The sequence below is a fragment of the Bombina bombina genome, chromosome 9, assembly GCF_027579735.1.
Source record: "Bombina bombina isolate aBomBom1 chromosome 9, aBomBom1.pri, whole genome shotgun sequence".
NCBI classification, from domain to species: Eukaryota; Metazoa; Chordata; class Amphibia; order Anura; family Bombinatoridae; genus Bombina; species Bombina bombina.
Window position 1 is genome coordinate 64522111 of NC_069507.1, and position 22697 is coordinate 64544807.

Below are 22697 nucleotides of genomic sequence, written 5' to 3' on the forward strand. Positions count from 1 at the left end.
AAGCTCACAATATTCAGAATTAAATTACAGGAAAGGAGAACAAAATAAATAATGACAGTATATTGCAAAGTTGTTTTACTATATGTAATTAAGCAATTCATATTATCTTGAAGTGTTTAATGTACCTTTAACCCCTTAACGACCGAGGACGTGCAGGGTACGTCCTCAAAAAAAAGGCAGTTAATGCCTGAGAACGTACCCTGCACGTCCTCGGTGTGGAAAGCAGCTGGAAGCGATCCTGCTCGCTTCCAGCTGCTTTCCGGTTATTGCAGTGATGCCTCGATATGGAAGCATCCTGCAATAACCTTTGGTAGCCATCCGGTGCAGAGAGAGCCACTCTGTGGCCCTCTCTGCACCGGAGATCGGTGGCTCCCTGCGTTGGTGGGTGGGAGCCGGACCGGGAGGCGGGTGGCGGCCATCGATGGCCCTGGTTATGTGCAGGGGGGGCGGGATCGTGGGCGGGGATGAGCGGGGGCGCGCACGGACGTGCGCGCGTGCACGGGAGGGCGGGCGCATGCACGGGGAGGGAGCGGGTGGGAACCGCTACACTACAGAAAATGTATTAATAAAAAAAGTATAAATGTCTAAATATTTAAAAAAAAAAAAAAGATCAGCAAGGTGGTGGGGGTTTGTCTGTGTGGGGGGGGAAGCTACACTACAGAAAAAAGCCAAACAAAAATAAAAAAGCACTTTTTTTTTGCAAACTGGGTACTGGCAGACAGCTGCCAGTACCCAAGATGGCCCCCAATGAGGCAGAGGGGAGGGTTAGAGAGCGGTTTTGGGGGGGATCAGGGAGGTTGGGGGCTAAGGGGGGGATCCTACACCCTAGCATATGTAAATTTTTTAAAAAAAAACTTTTATTTTAGTACTGGCAGACTTTCTGCCAGTACTTAAGATGGCGGGGACAATTGTGGGGTGGGGGAGGGATGGGAGCTGTTTGGGAGGGATCAGGGGGTGGGATGTGTCAGGTGGGAGGCTGATCTCTACACTAAAGCTAAAATTAACCCTGCAAGCTCCCTACAAACTCCCTAATTAACCCCTTCACTGCTAGCCATAATACACGTGTGAGGCGCAGCAGGATTTAGCGGCCTTCTAATTACCAGAAAGCAACGCCAAAGTCATATATGTCTGCTATTTCTGAACAAAGGGGATCCCAGACAAGTATTTACAACCATTTGTGCCATAATTGCACAAGCTGTTTGTAAATTATTTCAGTGAGAAACCTAAAATTGTGAAAAATTTAACTTTTTTTTCAATTTGATCGCATTTGGCGGTGAAATGGTGGCATGAAATATACCAAAATGTGCCTAGATCAATACTTGGGGTTGTCTACTACACTACACTAAAGCTAAAATTAACCCTACAAGCTCCCTAATTAACTCCTTAACTGCTGGGCATAATACACTTGTGGTGCGCAGTGGCATTTAGCGGCCTTCTAATTACCAAAAAGCAACGCCAAAGCCATATATGTCTGCTATTTCTGAACAAAGGGGATCCCAGAGAAGAATTTACAACCATTTATGCCATAATTGCACAAGTTGTTTGTAAATAATTTCAGTGAGAAACCAAAAGTTTGTGAAAAAATTTGTGAAAAAGTGAACGATTTTTTGTATTTGATCGCATTTGGCGGTGAAATGGTGGTATGAAATATACCAAAATTGTCCTAGATCAATACTTTGGGATGTCTACTAAAAAAAAATATATACATGTCAAGGGATATTCAGGGATTCCTGAAAGATATTAGTGTTCTAATGTAACTAGCGCTAATTTTGGAAAAAAGTGGTTTGGAAATAGCAAAGTGCTACTTGTATTTATGGCCCTATAACTTGCAAAAAAAAGCAAAGAACGTGTAAACATTGGGTATTTCTAAACTCAGGACAAAATTTTTAAACTATTTAGCATGGGTGTTTTTTGGTGGTTGTAGATATGTAACAGATTTTGGGGGTCAAAGTTAGAAAAAGTGTGTTTTTTTTTATTTTTCCTCATATTTTATATATTTTTTTATAGTAAATTATAAGATATGATGAAAATAATGGTATCTTTAGAAAGTCCATTTAGTGGCGAGAAAAACGGTATATAATATGTGTGGGTACAGTAAATGAGTAAGAAGAAAATTACAGCTAAACACAAACACCGCAAAAATGTAAAAATAGCCTTGGTCCCAAACGGACAGAAAATGGAAAAGTGCTGTGGTCATTAAGGGGTTAATAAACAGGGTGTTCTTGAGATTCATAATTGTCAGCTTGATTGTATACAGTTGTTCATTTCTGTGAGCACTGTCTACCAGAAATATGTTTTTAAAACAATATAAATATGTGACTTTGTACCGTCAGGCCAGAAACCAGCAGACTACCCAAACATCTGAGAAAAAAACTGCAAACGTACCCTGTTCTGAGCAACTATCACTAGATGAGATCAGAAGGCTGGGGTTGGAACATGGAGTGGCCCATATACAGGTGACACCAAAGTCTGTGACTGGGAAAGGCAGCTAATCTTTAAAGGGACACGAAACCCAAATTTTTTCTTTTGTGATTCAGGTAGAGCATGCAATTTTAAGCAACTTTCTAATTTACTCCTATTATCAATTTTTTTCATTCTCTTGGTATCTTTTTTTGAAAAGCAAGAATATAAGTTTAGAAGCCGGCCCGTTTTTGGTGAACAACCTGGGTTGTTCTTGCTGGTTGGTGGATAAAATCACCCTCCAATAAACAAGTGCTGACCAGCATTCTGAACCAAAAATTGTCTGGCTCCTTAGCTTAGATGCCTTCTTTTTCAAATAAATATAGCAAGAGATTGAGAACGAAGAAAAATTGAATATAGGAGTAAATTAGAAAGTTGCTTAAAATTGCATTCTCTATCTGAATCATAAAAGAAAAAAAAAATGTTTTCAATGATGGGATCGGGTCGGGGGGGGGGCGAGCCTACAACGCTAGGCAAGCCCACCATGACCAATCCCATTCAAGAAGCGCCTTTGGCTTCAGTACAGCCAAATGACTAGGACATTGCATGATACCGTAAAGCAAGTAAATAATGTTATTAACATATCTGACTCTATATTGACTGAAAGTGAACTTTCGTTACTCAACAAGGGATTAACATTTTGTCCGGTCAAAAATATTGATCTATTTGAATTAGATAAAGATATGTTTAGATTCTTTAGGAGTTTAAAATTGAAGGCTTTTTTTTCTAATAAAGATCAAATGCATGTGATAAATTCCTCTGGTGAAAATGCAAGTAATAGATTACAACTTAAGGGCACTGGTTTATTTAAAAGGAGCACCTTTATCCCTCCTGAGGTCAATGGCAGCGTTGAGACCTTTGTGAAATTGGTAAACACAGACCTAGAAAAATTGAAAGAGCAAGTAAAACATCTGTCAAAATTATGTAAAACTAATTTACCAAGGGACCAACGGGCTGCCATTGAGGTGTTGAAATCTAAAGAGGTTACCATACGGAGAGCGGATAAGGGAGGTGCCACTGTTTTGTTGAAAAATGATTTCTATATATCAGAGATAGAGGGTCAACTAAAGGATAACACCACCTATAGAAAGTTAAATAGTAATCCTGTGTTTAACATCCAGAAGGAAATTAAGTTTGTCATAACCCGATCATTGTCAAGAAATATAATTGATAAATCATTGTGTACCTATTTGTTTATTGAATGGCCAAAAACTCCCATTTTATATACAGTACCTAAGGTACATAAAAATATAGAGAGACCCCCAGGTCGCCCCATTGTGGCAGGAGTTCATTGTATTTACAAACATTGCCACATATTTAGATAAGATACTTCAACCTGAGGTGTTAAAGCTAACCTCATATATTAGGGACACCAATGATTTCTTAGTCAAACTTAAAAATCTATCTGTACAGAATACCAAATATATATTATTCACCTTAGATGTGTGTAGTTTATACACTGTCATCAATCCTGAGAGTGGAATTGAATCCAGTATGTGTACCCTTAGAAACACAGGTCTATATACCATGCCCCAACTAGTATTTTTAGAGGAACTACTAAGGATTGTGCTATATCACAATTATTTTCTTTTTGCAGATCAATGGTATGAACAAGTAAGAGGAACAGCAATGGGTTCCAATGTCGCCCCATCATACGCCAACCTTTTTATGGGTCAAATAGAAGAAAGATTTGTTTATGAGAATTCACTCTTTAAACTCTATGGAGCAGCCTGGTGGCGCTTCATAGATGATGTGTTTGGCGTGTGGTGGGGTGACATTGGAACCCTCCTATCCTTTGTTGAAGAACTGAACAATGCAGTTAATTGTGTGAAATTCACTATATCATTCAGTGAGGAAAGTATAGTTTTTCTTGACACTGTGGTCTATAGAAATGCTGATGGTCTATTGAATGTGGATATTCATAAAAAACCTACAGACTGAAACACATTGTTGGCTTTTGATAGCTATCAACCTAACCAATTAAAAAATTCCCTCCCACGTAGCCAAATGTTAAGGGTCAAGAGAATAGTGACAGACAGCGAGGTGGCAGAACTGAGATTAGATGAAATGGCTGCCAGGTTTAAAGAAAGGGGTTATCCAGCTCCATTAATCAAGAGAGAAAGGGAAAGGATCTGGGAAGAGAGACCAGTCATTATTGGGAAAGAAAAGAAACCACAATGTATGGTCTGTGTCACTCAATTTAACCCCTACAGTAAGGATATCTCTAAGATAATGTACAAGCATTGGAATATACTCAGCAATTGTAATCCTGACATTGCTGCTTTTAGGGATCCCCCAATGATGGCCTATAAAAGGGTACCGAATTTGAAAGATAGACTAGTGAGGAGTGATGTAGGGTCTAGGAAAACAATGAACCAGACTTATATAACAGCTAAAAAAATGGCACGTATCCTTGTCTTGGTTGTGCCAGTTGTAATGCAGTAATTAAAGGCGAGTGTTTTGTACATCCCCTCACAGGCAAAATATTCAAAATAAGGGATTTCTATACGTGTGACTCATCCTATGTCATCTACCTAATAAAGTGTCCGTGTTCCAAGATCTATCTAGGTGAGACAACCAGAAAGGTGAGAGATAGGATGAGTCAACACAAGTCTAATATCAGATGTGGAGATATCAATGCCCCTGTATCCAGTCACTTTTTAGAGGCTGGGCACAGTATCAGCCAACTAAGATGGCAGATCATAGACAGTGTAGGTAGGCTACGTAGAGGAGGCAATAGGGAACAGGTGTTAAAGCAAAAGGAATCCTTTTGGATCCATAAATTAAATGCAATGGCCCCTATGGGTCTTAATAGGGAGCTTGATTTGACAGTGTTTCTGTGATGTTAAATTACTATTAAAAAAACTTTTAATGGTACCCCCTCTGTTTAAGTATTGTTTTTAAATAGGTTAACAGGTTGAAATACATGTTCTAATATTAAAGTAAGGTAGTGTTTAAATTAGATTAAATTGTATTATTGTGCAATTCTCACTAGATGGTGCTATGTGAACTCATGGTGATTTATTTATGGTGATAAGGATGTGAAGGGTTAAGGTTTTCCCTATATAAGCTCTGTATACACCTGTTGATGCTATGCATGATTAAAGGGACAGTCTAGGCCAAAATAAACTTTCATGATTCAGATAGGGCATATAATTTTAAACAATTTTCCAATTTACTTTTATCACCAATTTTGCTTTTTTCTCTTGGTATTCTTAGTTGAAAGCTTAACCTAGGAGGTTCATATGCTAATTTCTTAGACCTTGAAGCCCACCTCTTTTCAGATTGCATTTTAACAGTTTTTCACCACTAGAGGGTGTTAGTTCACGTATTTCATATAGATAACACTGTGCTCGTGCACGTGAAGTTATCTGGGAGCAGGCACTGATTGGCTAGACTGCAAGTCTGTCAAAAGAACTGAAAAAGGGGCAGTTTGCAGAGGCTTAGATACAAGATAATCACAGAGGTTAAAAGTACATTATTATAACTGTGTTGGTTATGCAAAACTGGGGAATGGGTAATAAAGGGATTATCTATCTTTTAAAACAATAACAATTCTGGTGTAGACTGTCCCTTTAAGGGAAATACTCCCGAAACGTTGCATTTGTTTGTACCTCAATAAACATTTTTTCCTATGAACTCTTGGTGCTGTGGAATTTCACTGTTTGAACTAGGACATTGCATGCCGGCCTGACGGCGCTAAAGCCCAGCGCATTTAGGACGGCATGCAACGTCCCATGGTCAGGAAAAGGTTAAAGTGCTTTGTTTTTGAAAAATTAATGATCCTGTGCTGTTACACCATGATTCAGATAGACTGTGTTATTTTAAACAACTTTCTAATTTACTGCTATTAACAGATTTTCTTCGTTCTCTTGGTATATTATGTTAAAAAGCAGGGACGTAATCTCAGGAGCGTGCACATGTCTGGAGCACTATAAGGCAGCAGTTTCACAAGAACGCTATTTTCAAGAGCACTAGACATACATTAGATCATTGCAAAGACTTGCACATTTTGCCATGGAAATACCCAACTAGCAGTGTCTCCTACTGGTATAGAGGAGGAGAATATGAGCTCCACAATGCCTCACATAATGTTCCTCACGCCGGTGCAGTACTGCTCAAGGCTGTTTTCAAGCATAGCAGGAATTATGGGATACAATGTTTTCTCACTGGAGTTCTAATACATTTATATGGGGACAATAATTTGACTGAATTTTATACTCATGCAAATTGATCTACTGATTGTATTCTGTGTTTCACATAAATTAGTGTCTATGTCCTTGGTCCAGAGATCAGTCTCCTTAGGAAAGAAATTTGAGAAGCAGCTGTATGCCGGAGTGCGTTCTGCCGAATACTCATACAAAAAATCTTCAGAAGTGGTGACAAGTCTGCAACAGGAGCTAATCAAAAAGAGACAAGAGAACTCTGCGCAGGTTTGACTCGTTCATTACATCTTATCCAAAGCAACATAATGGCAAAGATTACAAGTGGAGCACAAGTTATTAGTGCTATTGTGTGTTAACGTCACTCAAGTTAAATCAATATTTTTGCACTCATATTTCAAGTTAAAAGTACAGGTGGCCCTCGTTTTACACCGGTTCAATTTGCACCTTTTCAGAATAACAACCTTTTTTTCCCAGTCATGTGACTGCTATTGAAAAGCATTGAGAAGCAGTGCATTGATTAAAATAGCCAGTAGGTGGAGCTGTCCGCTTGTGTTGCAGCAAAGATATGCAAGCCAAGCAAGCAGAAATTAATCAGTTTAACCAGACCATAGCTATCGAGCAGCTTGCAAAGGAACAAGATCTTCCTGTCTATAAATCAGTCCAGATTGGAATGCATAGAAAGAACTGCAGAAAAATGCAAGTTAATGTCTGTGTGATTATTTTATTGGGTTTATAATGGTGTTTAGTAAATGTTTTTGTTCATTTAACTTAGTTTAATTATATATTCTGTGTTGTGATTATTTTATTAGGCTTATAATGCTGTTTAGCATTTAAAGTCTTCATTTCAAAGCTTTAAAAATAATGTATTAAGTGTTACTTATGACAATTTTGAGAGGGGCCTGGAACCTAACTCCCTCACTTCCCATTGACTTACATTATAAACTGGATTTCAATTTACAATGGTTTCGATTTACAACCATTCCTTCTGGAACCTAACCCCGGCGTAAACTGAGGGCTACCTGTATTATATTAGCGCTGGAGTGAAAGTCTAGGGGTTGCTAACATCTTGATGTCAGATAGATTGTGAATGCTAAAACTTTCACATAATAGATTTCTAGGGGGGTGCACTGAAAAACTTGTGTCATTTATCGCTTGAGCCATAAGCCAAAAGTAAAATAGTGGAGTTCTTTACTTACTTTTAAAATCTGAGTTAGTTTTAATATATATATACACACACACACACACATATATATATATATATATATATATATATATATACGTTGATTGGAGTAGCCGTGTTAGTCCAGAGATTTAGATATCAAAATAACAAGAGTATTACATTGAGCAATGATACTTTTTTTATTGGACTAACTATACATTTATAAGATGACAAGCTTTCGGAAGAGTTAGTCCAATAAAAAAGTATCATTGCTCAATGCAATACTCTTGTTATTTTGATATACAGTATATATATATATATATATATATATATATATATATACACATACACAAATGCACACACTATACCTACACGCCTTTGACCCTTCCCAGCCCAGCACCTGATCATATACCCTTTTTTTTTAATAATAAACTTGATTTTACATTTAAAATGTATAACTATCATTGAAAAACTTTTTTGATATATTATATATGTGTTTTGTTATGCATTTACTCAAGCATTATCCATTCAAAGTAAAGAGAGCGGTAAAAAAACGTCAGCCGCATTAAGATTCTCTGGTAAACCGTTATCTTATTTTTTTTCCAGCAAAAGTACTGCATCATAGCTGTAAAAAGCTGACTAAAAATATCACCTGAACATATCTTAAACATATCATAAAAGGAAGATATTTTACCTCAAAATGTCCTAAGTATTCACACCCCATTGTAAAGGGTCTTTAAGCAGCCAATCAGGATGGTAGTCCCAGGATTTGCAAGGGAGTTTGCATCTGGCATGTGCGGGCACAGTCATGTTATTTTCCAATTCAGATTAAGGAAGTTTACTATGAAATCTCAAGATTTCAGTGAAATCTCATGAGATTACAGTAAAGCAAAGCATGACCTCAGCACTATTAATGGTGATTGGTTATTGTTTTGTTTTTTTAACTTGCAGCTGAAGTATAACTGTTCACAGAGCACTTACTCTGGGGAGCTTAAGAAATTTTGAGGTCAAATATCTTCCCTTTTTACATAGAGATGTTCAGGTGATAATTTCATGTCAGCTTTTTACAGTTATGCTGCATCACTTGCAAGTGATTTAGCATATAAGTATTATGCCCCAATAGTAAAATAGCTGAGAGTTGATAGATCTATGTGGATATGCACTAATTCTGCATAATTCTGTAGCTACAGAAAGTCATATCAGAAGCTGCAAAGAAAGAGCAAGACCTGTTACTGCATTTGGCAAAAGAAGAGGGGCAGTTAAGGAGGGTAGGTAATGGTATACTATATACATGATGTCCAGTTTATAATGTCATTCTGGAAAAGTACTTTTTAGGAAGTAAAGATTTAGCAAAACTTACTTTTTCCTTGAATCTATTGCACGTGATCTGAAGCATATAATGATTTTAAGGTAAATTCCAATCTTTCGGGGGGGTTTCCAATGTTGGAAAAACAGGAAGATATTTTTTTGTTAGCAAAGTGATCACAATCATTCCGAGTCAAATACAACAGAGATTGTTAACTCACATGAAATATGATCTCCATTTTCCCAGACCGACACTCAGAACAGACGATAATGGATACCGATCACTGAAATCTGATATCGGTTAATGGAGTTAGTGTTTGTGTTTTGGATAGACTGGTGTTTATGATAAGTGTAAAACAATCTAAATGCCACTTGTATAAGGGCACAATGAGAATACTGGGCACTTTTGATCTATGATATTTTTTAAACTTTTAATATTTTAAAAGTATTTTTTATAATTTTTTTAAAATTTATTAAGAAAACTTCTGTTTCCGTTTTGGCGAGATTTTAATTTAAAATCAAGAAGAACACTACAGGAAACTAATTTCCATAAGAAGGAAGTGAAATTCTATTTCTGTAAGAGGATGGTGAAGTGAGGTTCTAGAAAGTTTAAATCCATGTTTTTTCAAAATACGGTTTTAAAGGACCACTGAATACAATAGAATTTAATAATTGAGAAATACACAATAAAAAGACAATGCAATTGTAATCATAATTTGAAATGAGCAGGAGAATATTTATTTTCTGGCAAATGTTAAAGTTAATTTTCTCTCCCCCTGTATCATGTGACAGCCATCAACCAATCACAAACTGTATACACGTATAAACTGTGCACTTTTGCACATTCTCAGTTGGAGCCTCAGAAAGTGTGCATAAAAAAAGAATGTGCACATTTTAATAATGGACATATATGGAGGGGATTAAATTGTATGCTTTATCTAAATCATAAAACTTTAATTTTGATTTTACTGTCTCTTAAATGTTTAAACCCCATGCAAATGAGCTTGGTTGCCAATAAACAAGACAGAATGGCAAACTGTTTAACCCTGGTCACAATACCCTGGTCACAAAAATGTGAGTATGAAATAAAACTAAACATATTAAAAGGACAGTCAAGTCCAAAAAAAAACTTTCATGATTCAAATAGGGCATGTAATTTTAAACAACTTTCCAATTTACTTTTATCACCAATTTTGCTTTGTTCTCTTGGTATTCTTAGTTGAAAGCTAAACCTAGGAGGTTCATATGCTAATTTTTTATACCTTGAAGGCCGCCTCTAATCTAAACACATTTCAACAGTTTTTCACCACTAGAGAGCATTAGTTAACGTGTTTCATATAGATAACATTGAGCTCATGCACGTGAATTTACCCTGGAGTGAGCACTGATTGGCTAAAATGCATGTCTGTCAAAAGAACTGAAATAAGGGGGCAGTCTGCAGAAGCTTAGATACAAGGTAATTACAGAGGTAAATAGTATATTAATCAGTGTTGGTTATGCAAAACTGGGGAATGGGTAATTAAGGGATTATCTATCTTTTAAAACAACAAAAATTCTGGTGTTGACTGTCCCTTTAAGAATAGGATTGCTAAACACCATTTCTAGATGGTCAGTATTTCCGTTTTTCTCATTGAATCAGCAGATTACTGGAGATTAATTCATTGTCATCTGTGGGTGGTAGATGATAGTGTGAATTTTGAGGATCGGCAAGTTTAATACCAAAGATCTGAGATTGATAACCAGCTACAAAACGTTTCTATTGCAGCTCCAGAACCAGCGACAGAGTAAGTACTGGAGACTCCTGGATCACAGATCACATTTGAAGGAAGAACTGCATGCTCTGGAAAAGCTGGAGAAGGTACAATATCCTGATCTGCTATGATGCGATTCACTTCTGTATGTTCCTGTCTTTTCTTCTTCCCATTCTACATTTTATAATACCAACAGATCATTAGACAATCTAATTAGAGAACCATATCATTTCCTGCTATCAAAGCCTGTTACACATATGGTTCACAGAAATAGGGCCCCATTAAAAAAAGCAATACGCTGCCCACCTTTAAAATGAATGCCACCCCCTGCTCACACACGGTTGTTAATCACCCAGATCAGTCAATCTGGGGTGATCTTAATCTGCCAACTAAGAGCTGGCGTATAGGTTAGGAAGCAGTGGTCTGAACGTCTTGGCTTCTTAACTATCGGCTGAAGGCATTGCAAAGCTGCATCCACAGATGGATAAATGGATCCCATAGTATTCATTAAAATATCTTTAATTTTTTTTAAAAGTGTATGTGTGTCCAAATTGACAATAATCTAAATATTTTCTTAAAGGCAGTGTTATACTAGTGGGGGTCAATATGGTGGTAGCCAAAGAGAAACAGTGCGGCTATGTTGGTTTAGCAGCAAGGCCCCGCTATCTCTTTTCTTCTATTCCCTCTACCATGTCAAAGCACATGGTTTTGTATCATAGGATGTGCAGGAGATAACGTCAAAATGTTTTGGGTATGTAGCTTCTTAAAACAGGTTCTAAGGACATGCACTTGGTGTAAGTTCAGATGTTTTGTAGTGTGTATGTCTTTTAAGGGATTGCTTTGAACATGCGTCTGTTCCGAGGACTGATATTTAATATTATAAATAATATTCTTAATTTAAGTATGTCTTGGATACTTATTTTATTTTACATGCAGGGGCAGACTGAGCAGTCGGGCAATAGGACCTAGATCGAGGGCACAGAACGTAAGAGGCCCACCATTGGTGTTGCCAAGGAGGCTCCCAATGGGGTTCTTGGCGTGCTGCTTATGCTCAGAGTTGGTTAAATGAGCTAGAGCAGTGGTGATAGTAGTTAAAGGGACTTTAAACACTAAATAAATGCTAGATAGAATGATGCATTCAAAGAAAAGATTAGTCCATGACTAACATGTAGATGTATTTTTTAAAGTTTCATTAGTTGTTTAAAAAGTGACAAAATAAGTGTAAAGTTTTAGTGTCTATAAAACTCTGGGAGCTGCCATGTTGTAACTTGTATTACCTTCTCTGCTGTGGCCAATTAGGGTCAGTTATAAATAGGTCACTAGAGTGTGCAGCCAATGGTTGTGCTGGATTTAACAGTGTTCTGCACTTCCATTTCTAACAGGAACTGAAAAGCTCACAATTTCAGAATGGAATTACAGGCAAAGAGGACAAAATAAATAATGAAAGTATATTGCAGAGTTGTTTTATATATACAATTTATCATTTCATATTACCATCTCAAAGTGTTTAATGCCCCTTTAAGGGTGGGCAGAATAGCAGCCCTGTCCCTGGTGTGCGGGGGTCTGTATTTGACCCTGAAATGGGTACCCTATGCCTGAATAGAAGGTCTGTTGCTATGGGGACCCTGAAGTTTGGGAACTGACCCCACAGAGGAAGGGTCTGTGGTGATGTGGGGGTCCTGGTGGGGTAAGGCAGAAAGTCAATGAGGGAGGGTAAAAAGGGGTCAGGGTAGGGGAGGAGGGGGTCCTTCCTTAATTTTTGCCCAGGAACTGGTCTCAGCCCGCCCCTGTTTACATGTCAGACATTTTTAGACTAAGCAGTGGAATTAAATTGTATTAAATTATATTTTGTAGGAACCAAAACCAGAAACACGGAAATAAAGCCTTAGAATAAATAAAAAAAAATGGCTTCATTAAAGGCTGTTATTATATATGTAAAGAAACAGATTGGACATTGTGGCTAATATAACTATAATTGTGTTCAATTAAGTTGTAACATCTGTACTATAGTAAAAATAAATAATTGTATTATGTGCTATTCAGCTTGGAACATTTCATTTGTGAGCACTTGTGTTTTGTAAAATAAAATTAATTATTTATTCCGTCACCCATTCCAGGAACGCCAGTGGTTATCACACCTTAATCCAATTATATCTTCGAAGGAGCGTACGAAGACATTGGGGGAAGGAAATTTGCTGTAAAAAAGGATCTAGAAAATAAACACTAAAATGCATTTTATGCAAAAGTGTAAATGATGCTGAGTTGAATGTGTGGGTTATACAAAACATCTCTTTACTTGTCCCTGAATCATATATAATAATTCTAATAAAATCAGTGTCCATCTATGGTCAAGCATAGTCTACATGTGTTTATTAGATAATATGGCTGGGTTAGATAAGGGCTGTCCAACTGGCTCTCTATTTTCTAAACTGACTACTCCTTAGAACTGAAACAAGGAGGTCCTGTGATTCATGCACATTGCAAAGTATTCATAATAGTGAAGCATTTAACTGTGAATCTCACTACTCCCTATATATCTTATTTTTACAATACACAGAACATCCATACAGACCATGAAGCTTTGAGTTGAAGTTGCTTTTCCATCCAGCTGTTTAGTTCTTGCTATGCCTTAAAGCATTAACCCCTTAAGGACAAGGCCATTTTTCAATTTCTTTCCCTTAAGGACCAGGGCTATTTTTACATTTCTGCAGTGTTTGCGTTTAGCTGTAATTTTCTTCTTACTCATTTACTGTACCCACACATATTATATACCGTTTTTCTCGCCATTAAATGGACTTTCTAAAGATACCATTATTTTCATTATATCTTATAATTTACTATAAAAAAAATATAAAATATGAGGAAAAAATGGAAAAAAACACACTTTTTCTAACTTTGACCCCCAAAATCTGTTACACATCTACAGCCACCAAAAAACACCCATGCTAAATAGTTTCTAAATTTTGTCCTGAGTTTAGAAATACCCAATGTTTACATGATCTTTGCTTTTTTTGCAAGTTATAGGGCAAACTTTAGGTTTGTCACTGAAATTATTTACAAACAACTTGTGCAATTATGGCATATATGGTTGTAAATGCTTCTCTGGGATCCCCTTTGTTCAGAAATAGCAGACATATATGGCTTTGGTGTTGCTTTTTGGTAATTAGAAGGCCGCTAAATACCACTGCGCACCACACGTGTATTATGCCCAGCAGTGAAGGGGTTAATTAGGGAGCATGTAGGGAACTTTTAGGGTTAATTTTAGCTTTAGTGTAATAGACAACCTCAAGTATTGATCTAAGCCCATCTTGGTATATTTCATGCCACCATTTCAACGCCAAATGCAATCAAATTAAAAAAATCTTTGGAGTTGCTTTTTGGTAATTACAAGGCCGCTAAATGCCGCTGCGCATCACATGTGTATTATGGCTAGCAGTGAAGGGGTTAATTTAGGTAGCTTGTAGGGAGCTTGCAGGGTTAATTTTAGCTTTAGTGTAGAGATCAGCCTCCCACCTGACACATCCCACCCCCTGATCCCTCCCAAACTCCCAAGCTCTCTTCCCTCCCCCACCCCACAATTGTCCCCGCCATCTTAAGTACTTGCAGAAAGTCTGCCAGTACTAAAATAAAAGCTATTTTTTAATTTTTTTAATTAGTTTTTTAGCATATTTACATATGCTGCTGTGTAGGATCCCCCCATAGCACCCAACCTCCCTGAGCCCCCCCACACAGCTCTCTAATCTTCCCCCTCTCACTATTTGGTGCCATTTTGGGTACTGGCAGCTGTCTGCCAGTACCCACTTTCAAACTTTTGTGCATTTTTTTAATATATTTTTTTTTCTGTAGTGTAGCTGGCTCCCCCCAATACCCCCTCCCCCTCTCCCAGATCCCTTTTATAAATAAAAATTAAACCCCCATCACCCGCTCCCACCACAGATCACCACCCGCTCCCACCACATTCAGACCGTTTAGATGATTAGATTGCGGGGCCCTCTCTGCATCGGTGTGCCAGAAAAGGTATTGCCATGATGCCTCAATATCGAGGCATCATGGTAATACCTTGAAAGCGGCTGGAAGCGATCAGGATCGCTTCCAGCCACTTTAAACACCTAGGCAATACAGGGTACGTCGCTGGTCTTTAAAGACCAGTTTGTGTAAGACGTGCCCTGTACGAACCTTGACGTTAAGGGGTTAAAGGGACTTTTAACACTAAATAAATGCTAGATAGAATGATGCACTCAAAGAAAAGATTAGTCTGAGAATAACATGCAGATGTATTTTTTAAAGTTTCATTACCTGTATAAATATTGATAAAATAAGTGTGAAGTTGTAGTGTCTATAAAACAATGGGAGCTGCCATGTAATTTAGGTTACCTTCTATGCGGTGGCCAATTAGAGACAGTTATAAATAGGTCGCTAGAGAGTGCAGCCAATGGTTGTGTGAATGAAATATATCAGTGTTTCACTTTTATTTCTAACAGGACCTGAAAAGCTCACAATTTCAGAATGGAATTACAGGAAAAGGGGACAAAATGAATAATGAATGTATATTGCAGATTATTTTATATATATATATGATTTATCATTTTAAATTAGCCTCTCAAAGTGTTTCATGCCAATTAGAAAATAGTAGAATGCAGCAAGAATATGTTTTATATACGTGATGTTAGTTACTATCAATCCCTATTTGTTAGCTGTAAAGCCTGTATAAAATAGGCAGTTCTACAGCAACTCTACATCCAGTGGCGGCTCGTGGGTTATTCAAATGGGGGTTCACAGACCAGTTATGTAAAATGAGACAAAAAGAGAAAGGGCGCCTCCTAGTGTAGCCAATATAGAACTGTACAGATATAATCAGATATAAATTTTATACTCACAAATTGTGAAGGCAAAGATAATGCCAAGGTAAACGCTCTGGGAACTCAGCAGTGTCCAAGTTGACTGTGCACCAGATGGCAGGGCAGCTCCTCCTGTTAAATTGTTATGACAATCTGTAGAAATGGAAGATATATAGAGGGCGACTCCTAGTGCAGATCAGTTAGCTTTAAATTCTCCCACTAACAACTACCCTTGGAAGAATACTCATACAGTAGGAAGCACACTATAGTGCTAATGCAGCCTGCTGGGTATATTGCAGTGGCCCAGTGCACATATACACTCTGGTAATGAACAGTTCCAAGGTTTTTATATATTTCATTGATTTTTATACAGTTCCCTTTATCCACTGAAGTCTCCTATTGTTTTATTGGAACATCCTGCAAAAAAAACCTTGGAACTGTTCATTACCAGAGTGTATATGTGCACTGGGCCACTGCAATATACCCAGCAGGCTGCATTAGCACTATAGTGTGCTTCCCACTGTGTGAGTATTCTTCCAAGGGGAGTTGTTAGTGGGAGAATTTAAAGCTAACTGATCTGCACTAGGAGTCGCCCTCTATATATCTTCCAGTTATGTAAAATACTGTATATATATATATGTGTATGTGTATGTATATATGTGTATGTATATATATATGTATGTGTATATATATGTATGTGTATATATATGTATGTGTATATATATGTATGTGTATATATATGTATGTGTGTATATATGTATGTGTGTATATATATATATATATATATATATATCTTCATTTAAATTATGGGGCGAGATAAAAAACTGAAATTAAAATCCTCCATGTCTCAAAATTAAATCAATTTAAATATTTGCATAGGAAATTAGTACATTTAGGGAAGTATCCCTGCTTGCTTTTCCCCAGAAATTTTTAATTTACAATGTTTCCAATGCACAAGAGAATTGTGGGTAAGATATGCAAATTAGATATACAAATTCTCAGTTTTTTTGCTTCAAAAATACTGTTTTGACACAGCGATTCTTTTAAACAGGATTATGTCAGAAAACCAGAAATCACTCACTAGACAAGCCTGTTTCGTTCTTTTTGGAACTCATCAGTAGGAGATAGCTTTTCTAATGCAGCAACCTGAAATTTATTTTCACGGTTAAACCAAACCTCATTTAAATTATGGGGGGAGAAAAAAAAACTGAAATTAAAATCCTCCATGTCTCAAAATTAAATCAATGTAAATATTTGCATAGGAAATTAGTACATCTAGGCAAGTATCCCCGCTTGCATTTCCCCAGAAATTCTTAATATACAATGTTTCCAATGCACAAGAGAATTGTGGGTAAGATATGCAAATTAGATATGCAAATTCACCGTTTTTTTGCTTCAGAAATCCTGTTTTGACACAGCGATCCTTTTAAACAGGATTATGACAGCAAACCAGAAATCACTCACTAGACAAGCCTGTTTCGTTCTTTTTGGAACTCATCAGTAGAAGATAGAATTCTGGTTGCTGCATTGGAAAAGCTATTTTCATGGTTAAACCAAACTTCATTTAAATTATGGGGGGAGATAAAAAAAACTGAAATTAAAATCCTCAGTGTCTCAAAATTAAATCAATGTAAATATTTGCATAGGAAATTAGTACATCTAGGCAAGTATCCCTGCTTGCTTTTCCCCAGAAATTCTTAATATACAATGTTTCCAATGCACAAGAGAATTGTGGGTAAGATATGCAAATTAGATATGCAAATTCTCATTTTTTTGCTTCAAAAATACTGTTTTGACACAAAGATCCTTTAAAACAGGATTATGACAGCAAACCAGAAATCACTCACTAGACAAGCCTGTTTACTTCTTTTTGGAACTCATCAGTAGAAGATAGATTTCTGGTTGCTGCATTGGAAAAGCTATTTTCATGGTTAAACCAAACTTCATTTAAATTATGGGAGAAGATAAAAAACTGAAATTAAAATTCTACATGTCTCAAAATTAAATCAATGTAAATATTTGCATAGGAAATTAGTACATCTAGGCAAGTATCCCCGCTTGCTTTTCCCCAGAAATTCTTAATATACAATGTTTCCAATGCACAAGAGAATTGTGGGTAAGATATGCAAATTCTCAGGTTTTTTGTTTCAAAAATACTGCTTTGACACAACAATCCTTTTAAACAGGATTATGACAGCAAACCAGAAATCACTCACTAGACAAGCCTGTTTCGTTCTTTTTGGAACTCATCAGTAGAAGATAGATTTCTGGTTGCTGCATTGGAAAAGCTATTTTCATGGTTAAACCAAACTTCATTTAAATTATGGGGGGAGATAAAAAAAACTGAAATTAAAATCCTCAGTGTCTCAAAATTAAATCAATTTAAATATTTGCATAGGAAATTAGTACATCTAGGCAAGTATCCCCGCTTGCTTTTCCCCAGAAATTCTTAATATACAATGTTTCCAATGCACAAGAGAATTGTGGGTAAGATATGCAAATTCTCAGTTTTTTTGCTTCAAAAATACTGTTTTGACACAACAATCCTTTTAAACAGGATTATGACAGCAAACCAGAAATCACTCACTAGACAAGCCTGTTTCGTTCTTTTTGGAACTCATCAGTAGAAGATAGATTTCTGGTTGCTGCATTGGAAAAGCTATTTTCATGGTTAAACCAAACTTCATTTAAATTATGGGGGGAAGATAAAAAAAACTGAATTTATAATCCTCCATGTCTCAAAATTAAATCAATGTAAATATTTGCATAGGAAATTAGTATATCTAGGCAAGTATCCCCGCTTGCTTTTCCCCAGAAATTCTTAATATACAATGTTTCTAATGCACAAGAGAAATGTGGGTAACATATGCAAAATCTCAGTTTTTTTGCTTCAAAAATACTGTTTTGATACAGCAAACCAGAAAACACTCGCTAGACAAGCCTGTTTACTTCTTTTTGGAACTCATCAGTAGGAGATAGATTTTGGTTGCTGCATTGGAAAAGCTATTTTCATGGTTAAACTAAACTTCATTTAAATTATGGGGGAAGATAAAAAACTGAAATTAAAATTCTCCATGTCTCAAAATAAAATCAATGTAAATATTTGCATAGGAAATTAGTACATCTAGGCAAGTATCCCCGCTTGCTTTTCCCCAGAAACTCTTAATATACAATGTTTCCAATGCACGAGAGAATTGTGGGTAAGATATGCAAATTCTCATTTTTTTTTGCTTCAAAAATACTGTTTTGGCATAGTGATCCTTTTAAAAAGGATTATGACAGCAAACCAGAAATCATTCACTAGACAAGCCTGTTGCGCTTTTTTTGGAACTCATCAGTAGGAGATAGATTTCTGGTTGCTGCAGTGGAAAAGCTATTTTCATGGTTAAATCAAACTTCATTTAAATTATGGGGAGAGATAAAAAACTAAAATTAAAATCCTCAATGTCTCAAAATTAAATCAATGTAAATATTTGCATAAGAAATTAGTACATTTTGGGAAGTATCCCCACTTGCTTTTCCCCAGAGATTCTTAAGATACAATGTTTCCAATGCACAAGAGAATTGTGGGTAAGATATGCAATTTAGATATACAAATTCTCAATTTTTTTGCTTCAAAAATACTGTTTTGACACAGCGATTCTTTTAAACAGGATTATGTCAGAAAACCAGAAATCACTCACTAGACAAGCCTGTTTTGTTATTTTTGGAATTTATCAGTAGGAGATAGCTTTTCCAATGCAGCAACCAGAAATTTATTTTTATGGTTAAACCAAACCTCATTTAAATTATGGGGGGAGATAAAAAAAAACTGAAATTAAAATCCTCCATGTCTCAAAATCAAATCAATGTAAATATTTGCATAAGAAATTAGTACATCTAGGCAAGTATCCCCGCTTGCTTTTCCCCAGAAATTCTTATTATACAATGTCTCCAATGCACAAGAGAATAGTGGGTAAAATATGCAAATTAAATATGCAAATTCTCAGTGTTTTTGCTTCAAAAATACTGTTTTGACACAGCGATCCTTTTAAACAGGATTATGACAGCAAACCAGAAATCACTCACTAGACAAGCCCGTTTCATTCTTTTTGGAACTCATCAGTAGGAGATAGATTTTGGTTGCTGCATTGGAAAAGCTATTTTCATGGTTAAACCAAACTTCATTTAAATTATGGGGGGAGATAAAAAAACTGAAATTAAAATCCTCAGTGTCTCAAAATTAAATCAATTTAAATATTTGTATAGGAAATTAGTACATCTAGGCAAGTATCCCCGCTTGCTTTTCCCCAGAAATTCTTAATATACAATGTTTCCAATGCACAAGAGAATTGTGGGTAAGATATGCAAATTCTCAGTTTTTTTGCTTCAAAAATACTGTTTTGACACAACGATCCTTTTAAACAGGATTATGACAGCAAACCAGAAATCACTCACTAGACAAGCCTGTTTACTTCTTTTTTGGAACTCTTCAGTAGGAGATAGATTTTGGTTGCAGCATTGGAAAAGCTATTTTCATGGTTAAACCAAACTTCATTTAAATTATGGGGGAAGATAAAAAACTGAAATTAAAATTCTCCATGTCTCAAAATTAAATCAATGTAAATATTTGCATAGGAAATTAGTACATCTAGGCAAGTATCCCCGCTTGCTTTTCCCCAGAAATTCTTAATATACAATGTTTCCAATGCACAAGAGAATTGTGGGTAAGATATTCAAATTCTCACTTTTTTTGCTTCAAAAGTATTGTTTTGACACAGATATCCTTTTCAACAGGATTATGACAGCAAACCAGAAATCACTCACAAGACAAGCCTGTTTCATTCTTTTTGGAACTCATCAGTAGAAGATAGATTTCTGGTTGCTGCATTGGAAAAGCTATTTTCATGGTTAAACCAAACTTCATTTAAATTATGGGGGGAGATAAAAAAACAGAAATTAAAATCCTCCATGTCTCAAAATGTAATCAATGTAAATATTTGCATAGGAAATTAGTACATCTAGGCAAGAATCCCCGCTTGCTTTTCCCCAGAAATTCTTAATATACAATGTTTCCAATGAACAAGAGAATTGTGGGTAAGATATGCAAGTTCAATATGCAAATTCCCAGTTTTTTTGCTTCAAAAATACTGTTTTGACACAGCAAACCAGAAATCACTCACTAGACAAGTCTGTTTTTTTTTTTTTTTTTTTTTTTGGAACTCATCACTAGAAGATAGATTTCTGGTTGCTGCATTGGAAAAGATATTTTCATTGTTAAACCAAACTTCATTTAAATTATGGGGGGAGATAAAAAACTGAAATTAAAATCCTCCATGTCTCAAAATTAAATCAATGTAAATATTTGCATAGGAAATTAGAACATCTAGGTAAGTATCCCGCTTGCTTTTCCCCAGAAATTCTTAATATACAATGTTTCCAATGCACAAGAGAATTGTGGGTAAGATATGCAAATGCTCAGTTTTTTTGCTTCAAAAATACTGTTTTGACACAACGATCCTTTTAAACAGGATTATGACAGCAAACCAGAAATCACTCACTAGACAAACCTGTTTCGTTCTTTTTGGAACTCATCAGTAGAAGATAGAATTCTGGTTGCTGCATTGGAAAAGCTATTTTCATGGTTAAACCAAACTTCATTTAAATTATGGGGGGAGATAAAAAAAAAATGAAATTATAATCCTCCATGTCTCAAAATTAAATCAAAGTAAATATTTGCATAGGAAATTAGTACATTTAGACAAGTATCCCCGCTTGCTTTTCCCCAGAAATTCTTAATATACAATGTTTACAATGCACAAGAGAATTGTGGGTAAGATATGCAAAATCTCTTTTTTTTTTTTGCTTCAAAAATACTGTTTTGCCACAGCGATCCTTTTAAACAAGATTATGACAGCAAACCAGAAATCACTCACTAGACAAATCTGTTTTGTTCTTTTTGGAACTCATCACTAGAAGATAGATTTCTGGTTGCTGCATTGGAAAAGCTACTTTCATGGTTAAACCAAACTTCATTTAAAATATGGGGGGATATAAAAAACTGAAATTAAAATCCTCCATGTCTCAAAATTAAATCAATGTAAATATTTGCATAGGAAATTAGAACATCTATGCAAGTATCCCCACTTGCTTTTCCCCAGAAATTCTTAATATACAATGTTTCCAATGTGCAAGAGAATTGTGGGTAAGATATGCAAATTAGATATGCAAATTCCCATTTTTTTTGCTTCAAAAATACTGTTTTGACACATCGATTCTTTTAAACAGGATTATGTCAGCAAACCAGAAATCACTCACTAGACAAGCCTGTTTCGTTCTTTTTGGAACTCATCAGTAGGAGATAGATTTCTGGTTGCTGCATTGGAAAAGCTATTTTCATGGTTAAACCAAACTTCATTTAACCCCTTAATGACCACAGCACTTTTCCATTTTCTGTCCGTTTGGGACCAAGGCTATTTTTACATTTCTGCAGTGTTTGTGTTTAGCTGTAATTTTCCCCTTACTCATTTAATGTACCCACACATATTATATACCGTTTTTCTCGCCATTAAATGGACTTTCAAAATATACCATTATTTTCATCATATCTTATAATTTACTATAAAAAAATTATAAAATATGAATAAAAAATGGAAAAACACACTTTTTCTAACTTTGACCCCCAAAATCTGTTATACATCTACAACCACCAAAAAAAACATATGCTAAATAGTTTCTAAATTTTGTCCTGAGTTTAAAAATATCCAATGTTTACATGTTCTTTGCTTTTTTGCAAGTTATAGGGCCATAAATACAAGTAGCACTTTGCTATTTCCAAATAAAAAAAATTGTTCATTTTTTCACAATTTTTTTCACAAACTTTAGGTTTCTCACTGAAATTATTTACAAAAAACTTATGCAATTATAGCATACATGGTTGTAAATGCTTCTCTGGGATCCCCTTTGTTCATAAATAGCAGACATATATGGCTTTGGTTTTGCTTTTTACTAATTAGAAGGCTACTAAATGCGACTGCGC

The 22697-nt window shown here is 35.9% G+C and overlaps 1 protein-coding gene across 1 annotated transcript in view; it reads left to right on the plus strand.

Moving 5' to 3' along the window:
* LOC128639526 (trichoplein keratin filament-binding protein) overlaps nt 1-13193 on the plus strand; it is a 54272-nt gene extending 41079 nt beyond the window's left edge. The window contains exons 9-13 of the mRNA XM_053691666.1: nt 2334-2456; nt 6750-6893; nt 8970-9053; nt 10856-10948; nt 12959-13193. Of these exons, the coding sequence (XP_053547641.1) occupies nt 2334-2456; nt 6750-6893; nt 8970-9053; nt 10856-10948; nt 12959-13042 (528 nt within the window). The 3' untranslated portion in view covers nt 13043-13193. The remainder of the gene's footprint in view (nt 1-2333; nt 2457-6749; nt 6894-8969; nt 9054-10855; nt 10949-12958) is intronic.
* Nucleotides 13194-22697: the final 9504 nt, after the last annotated feature.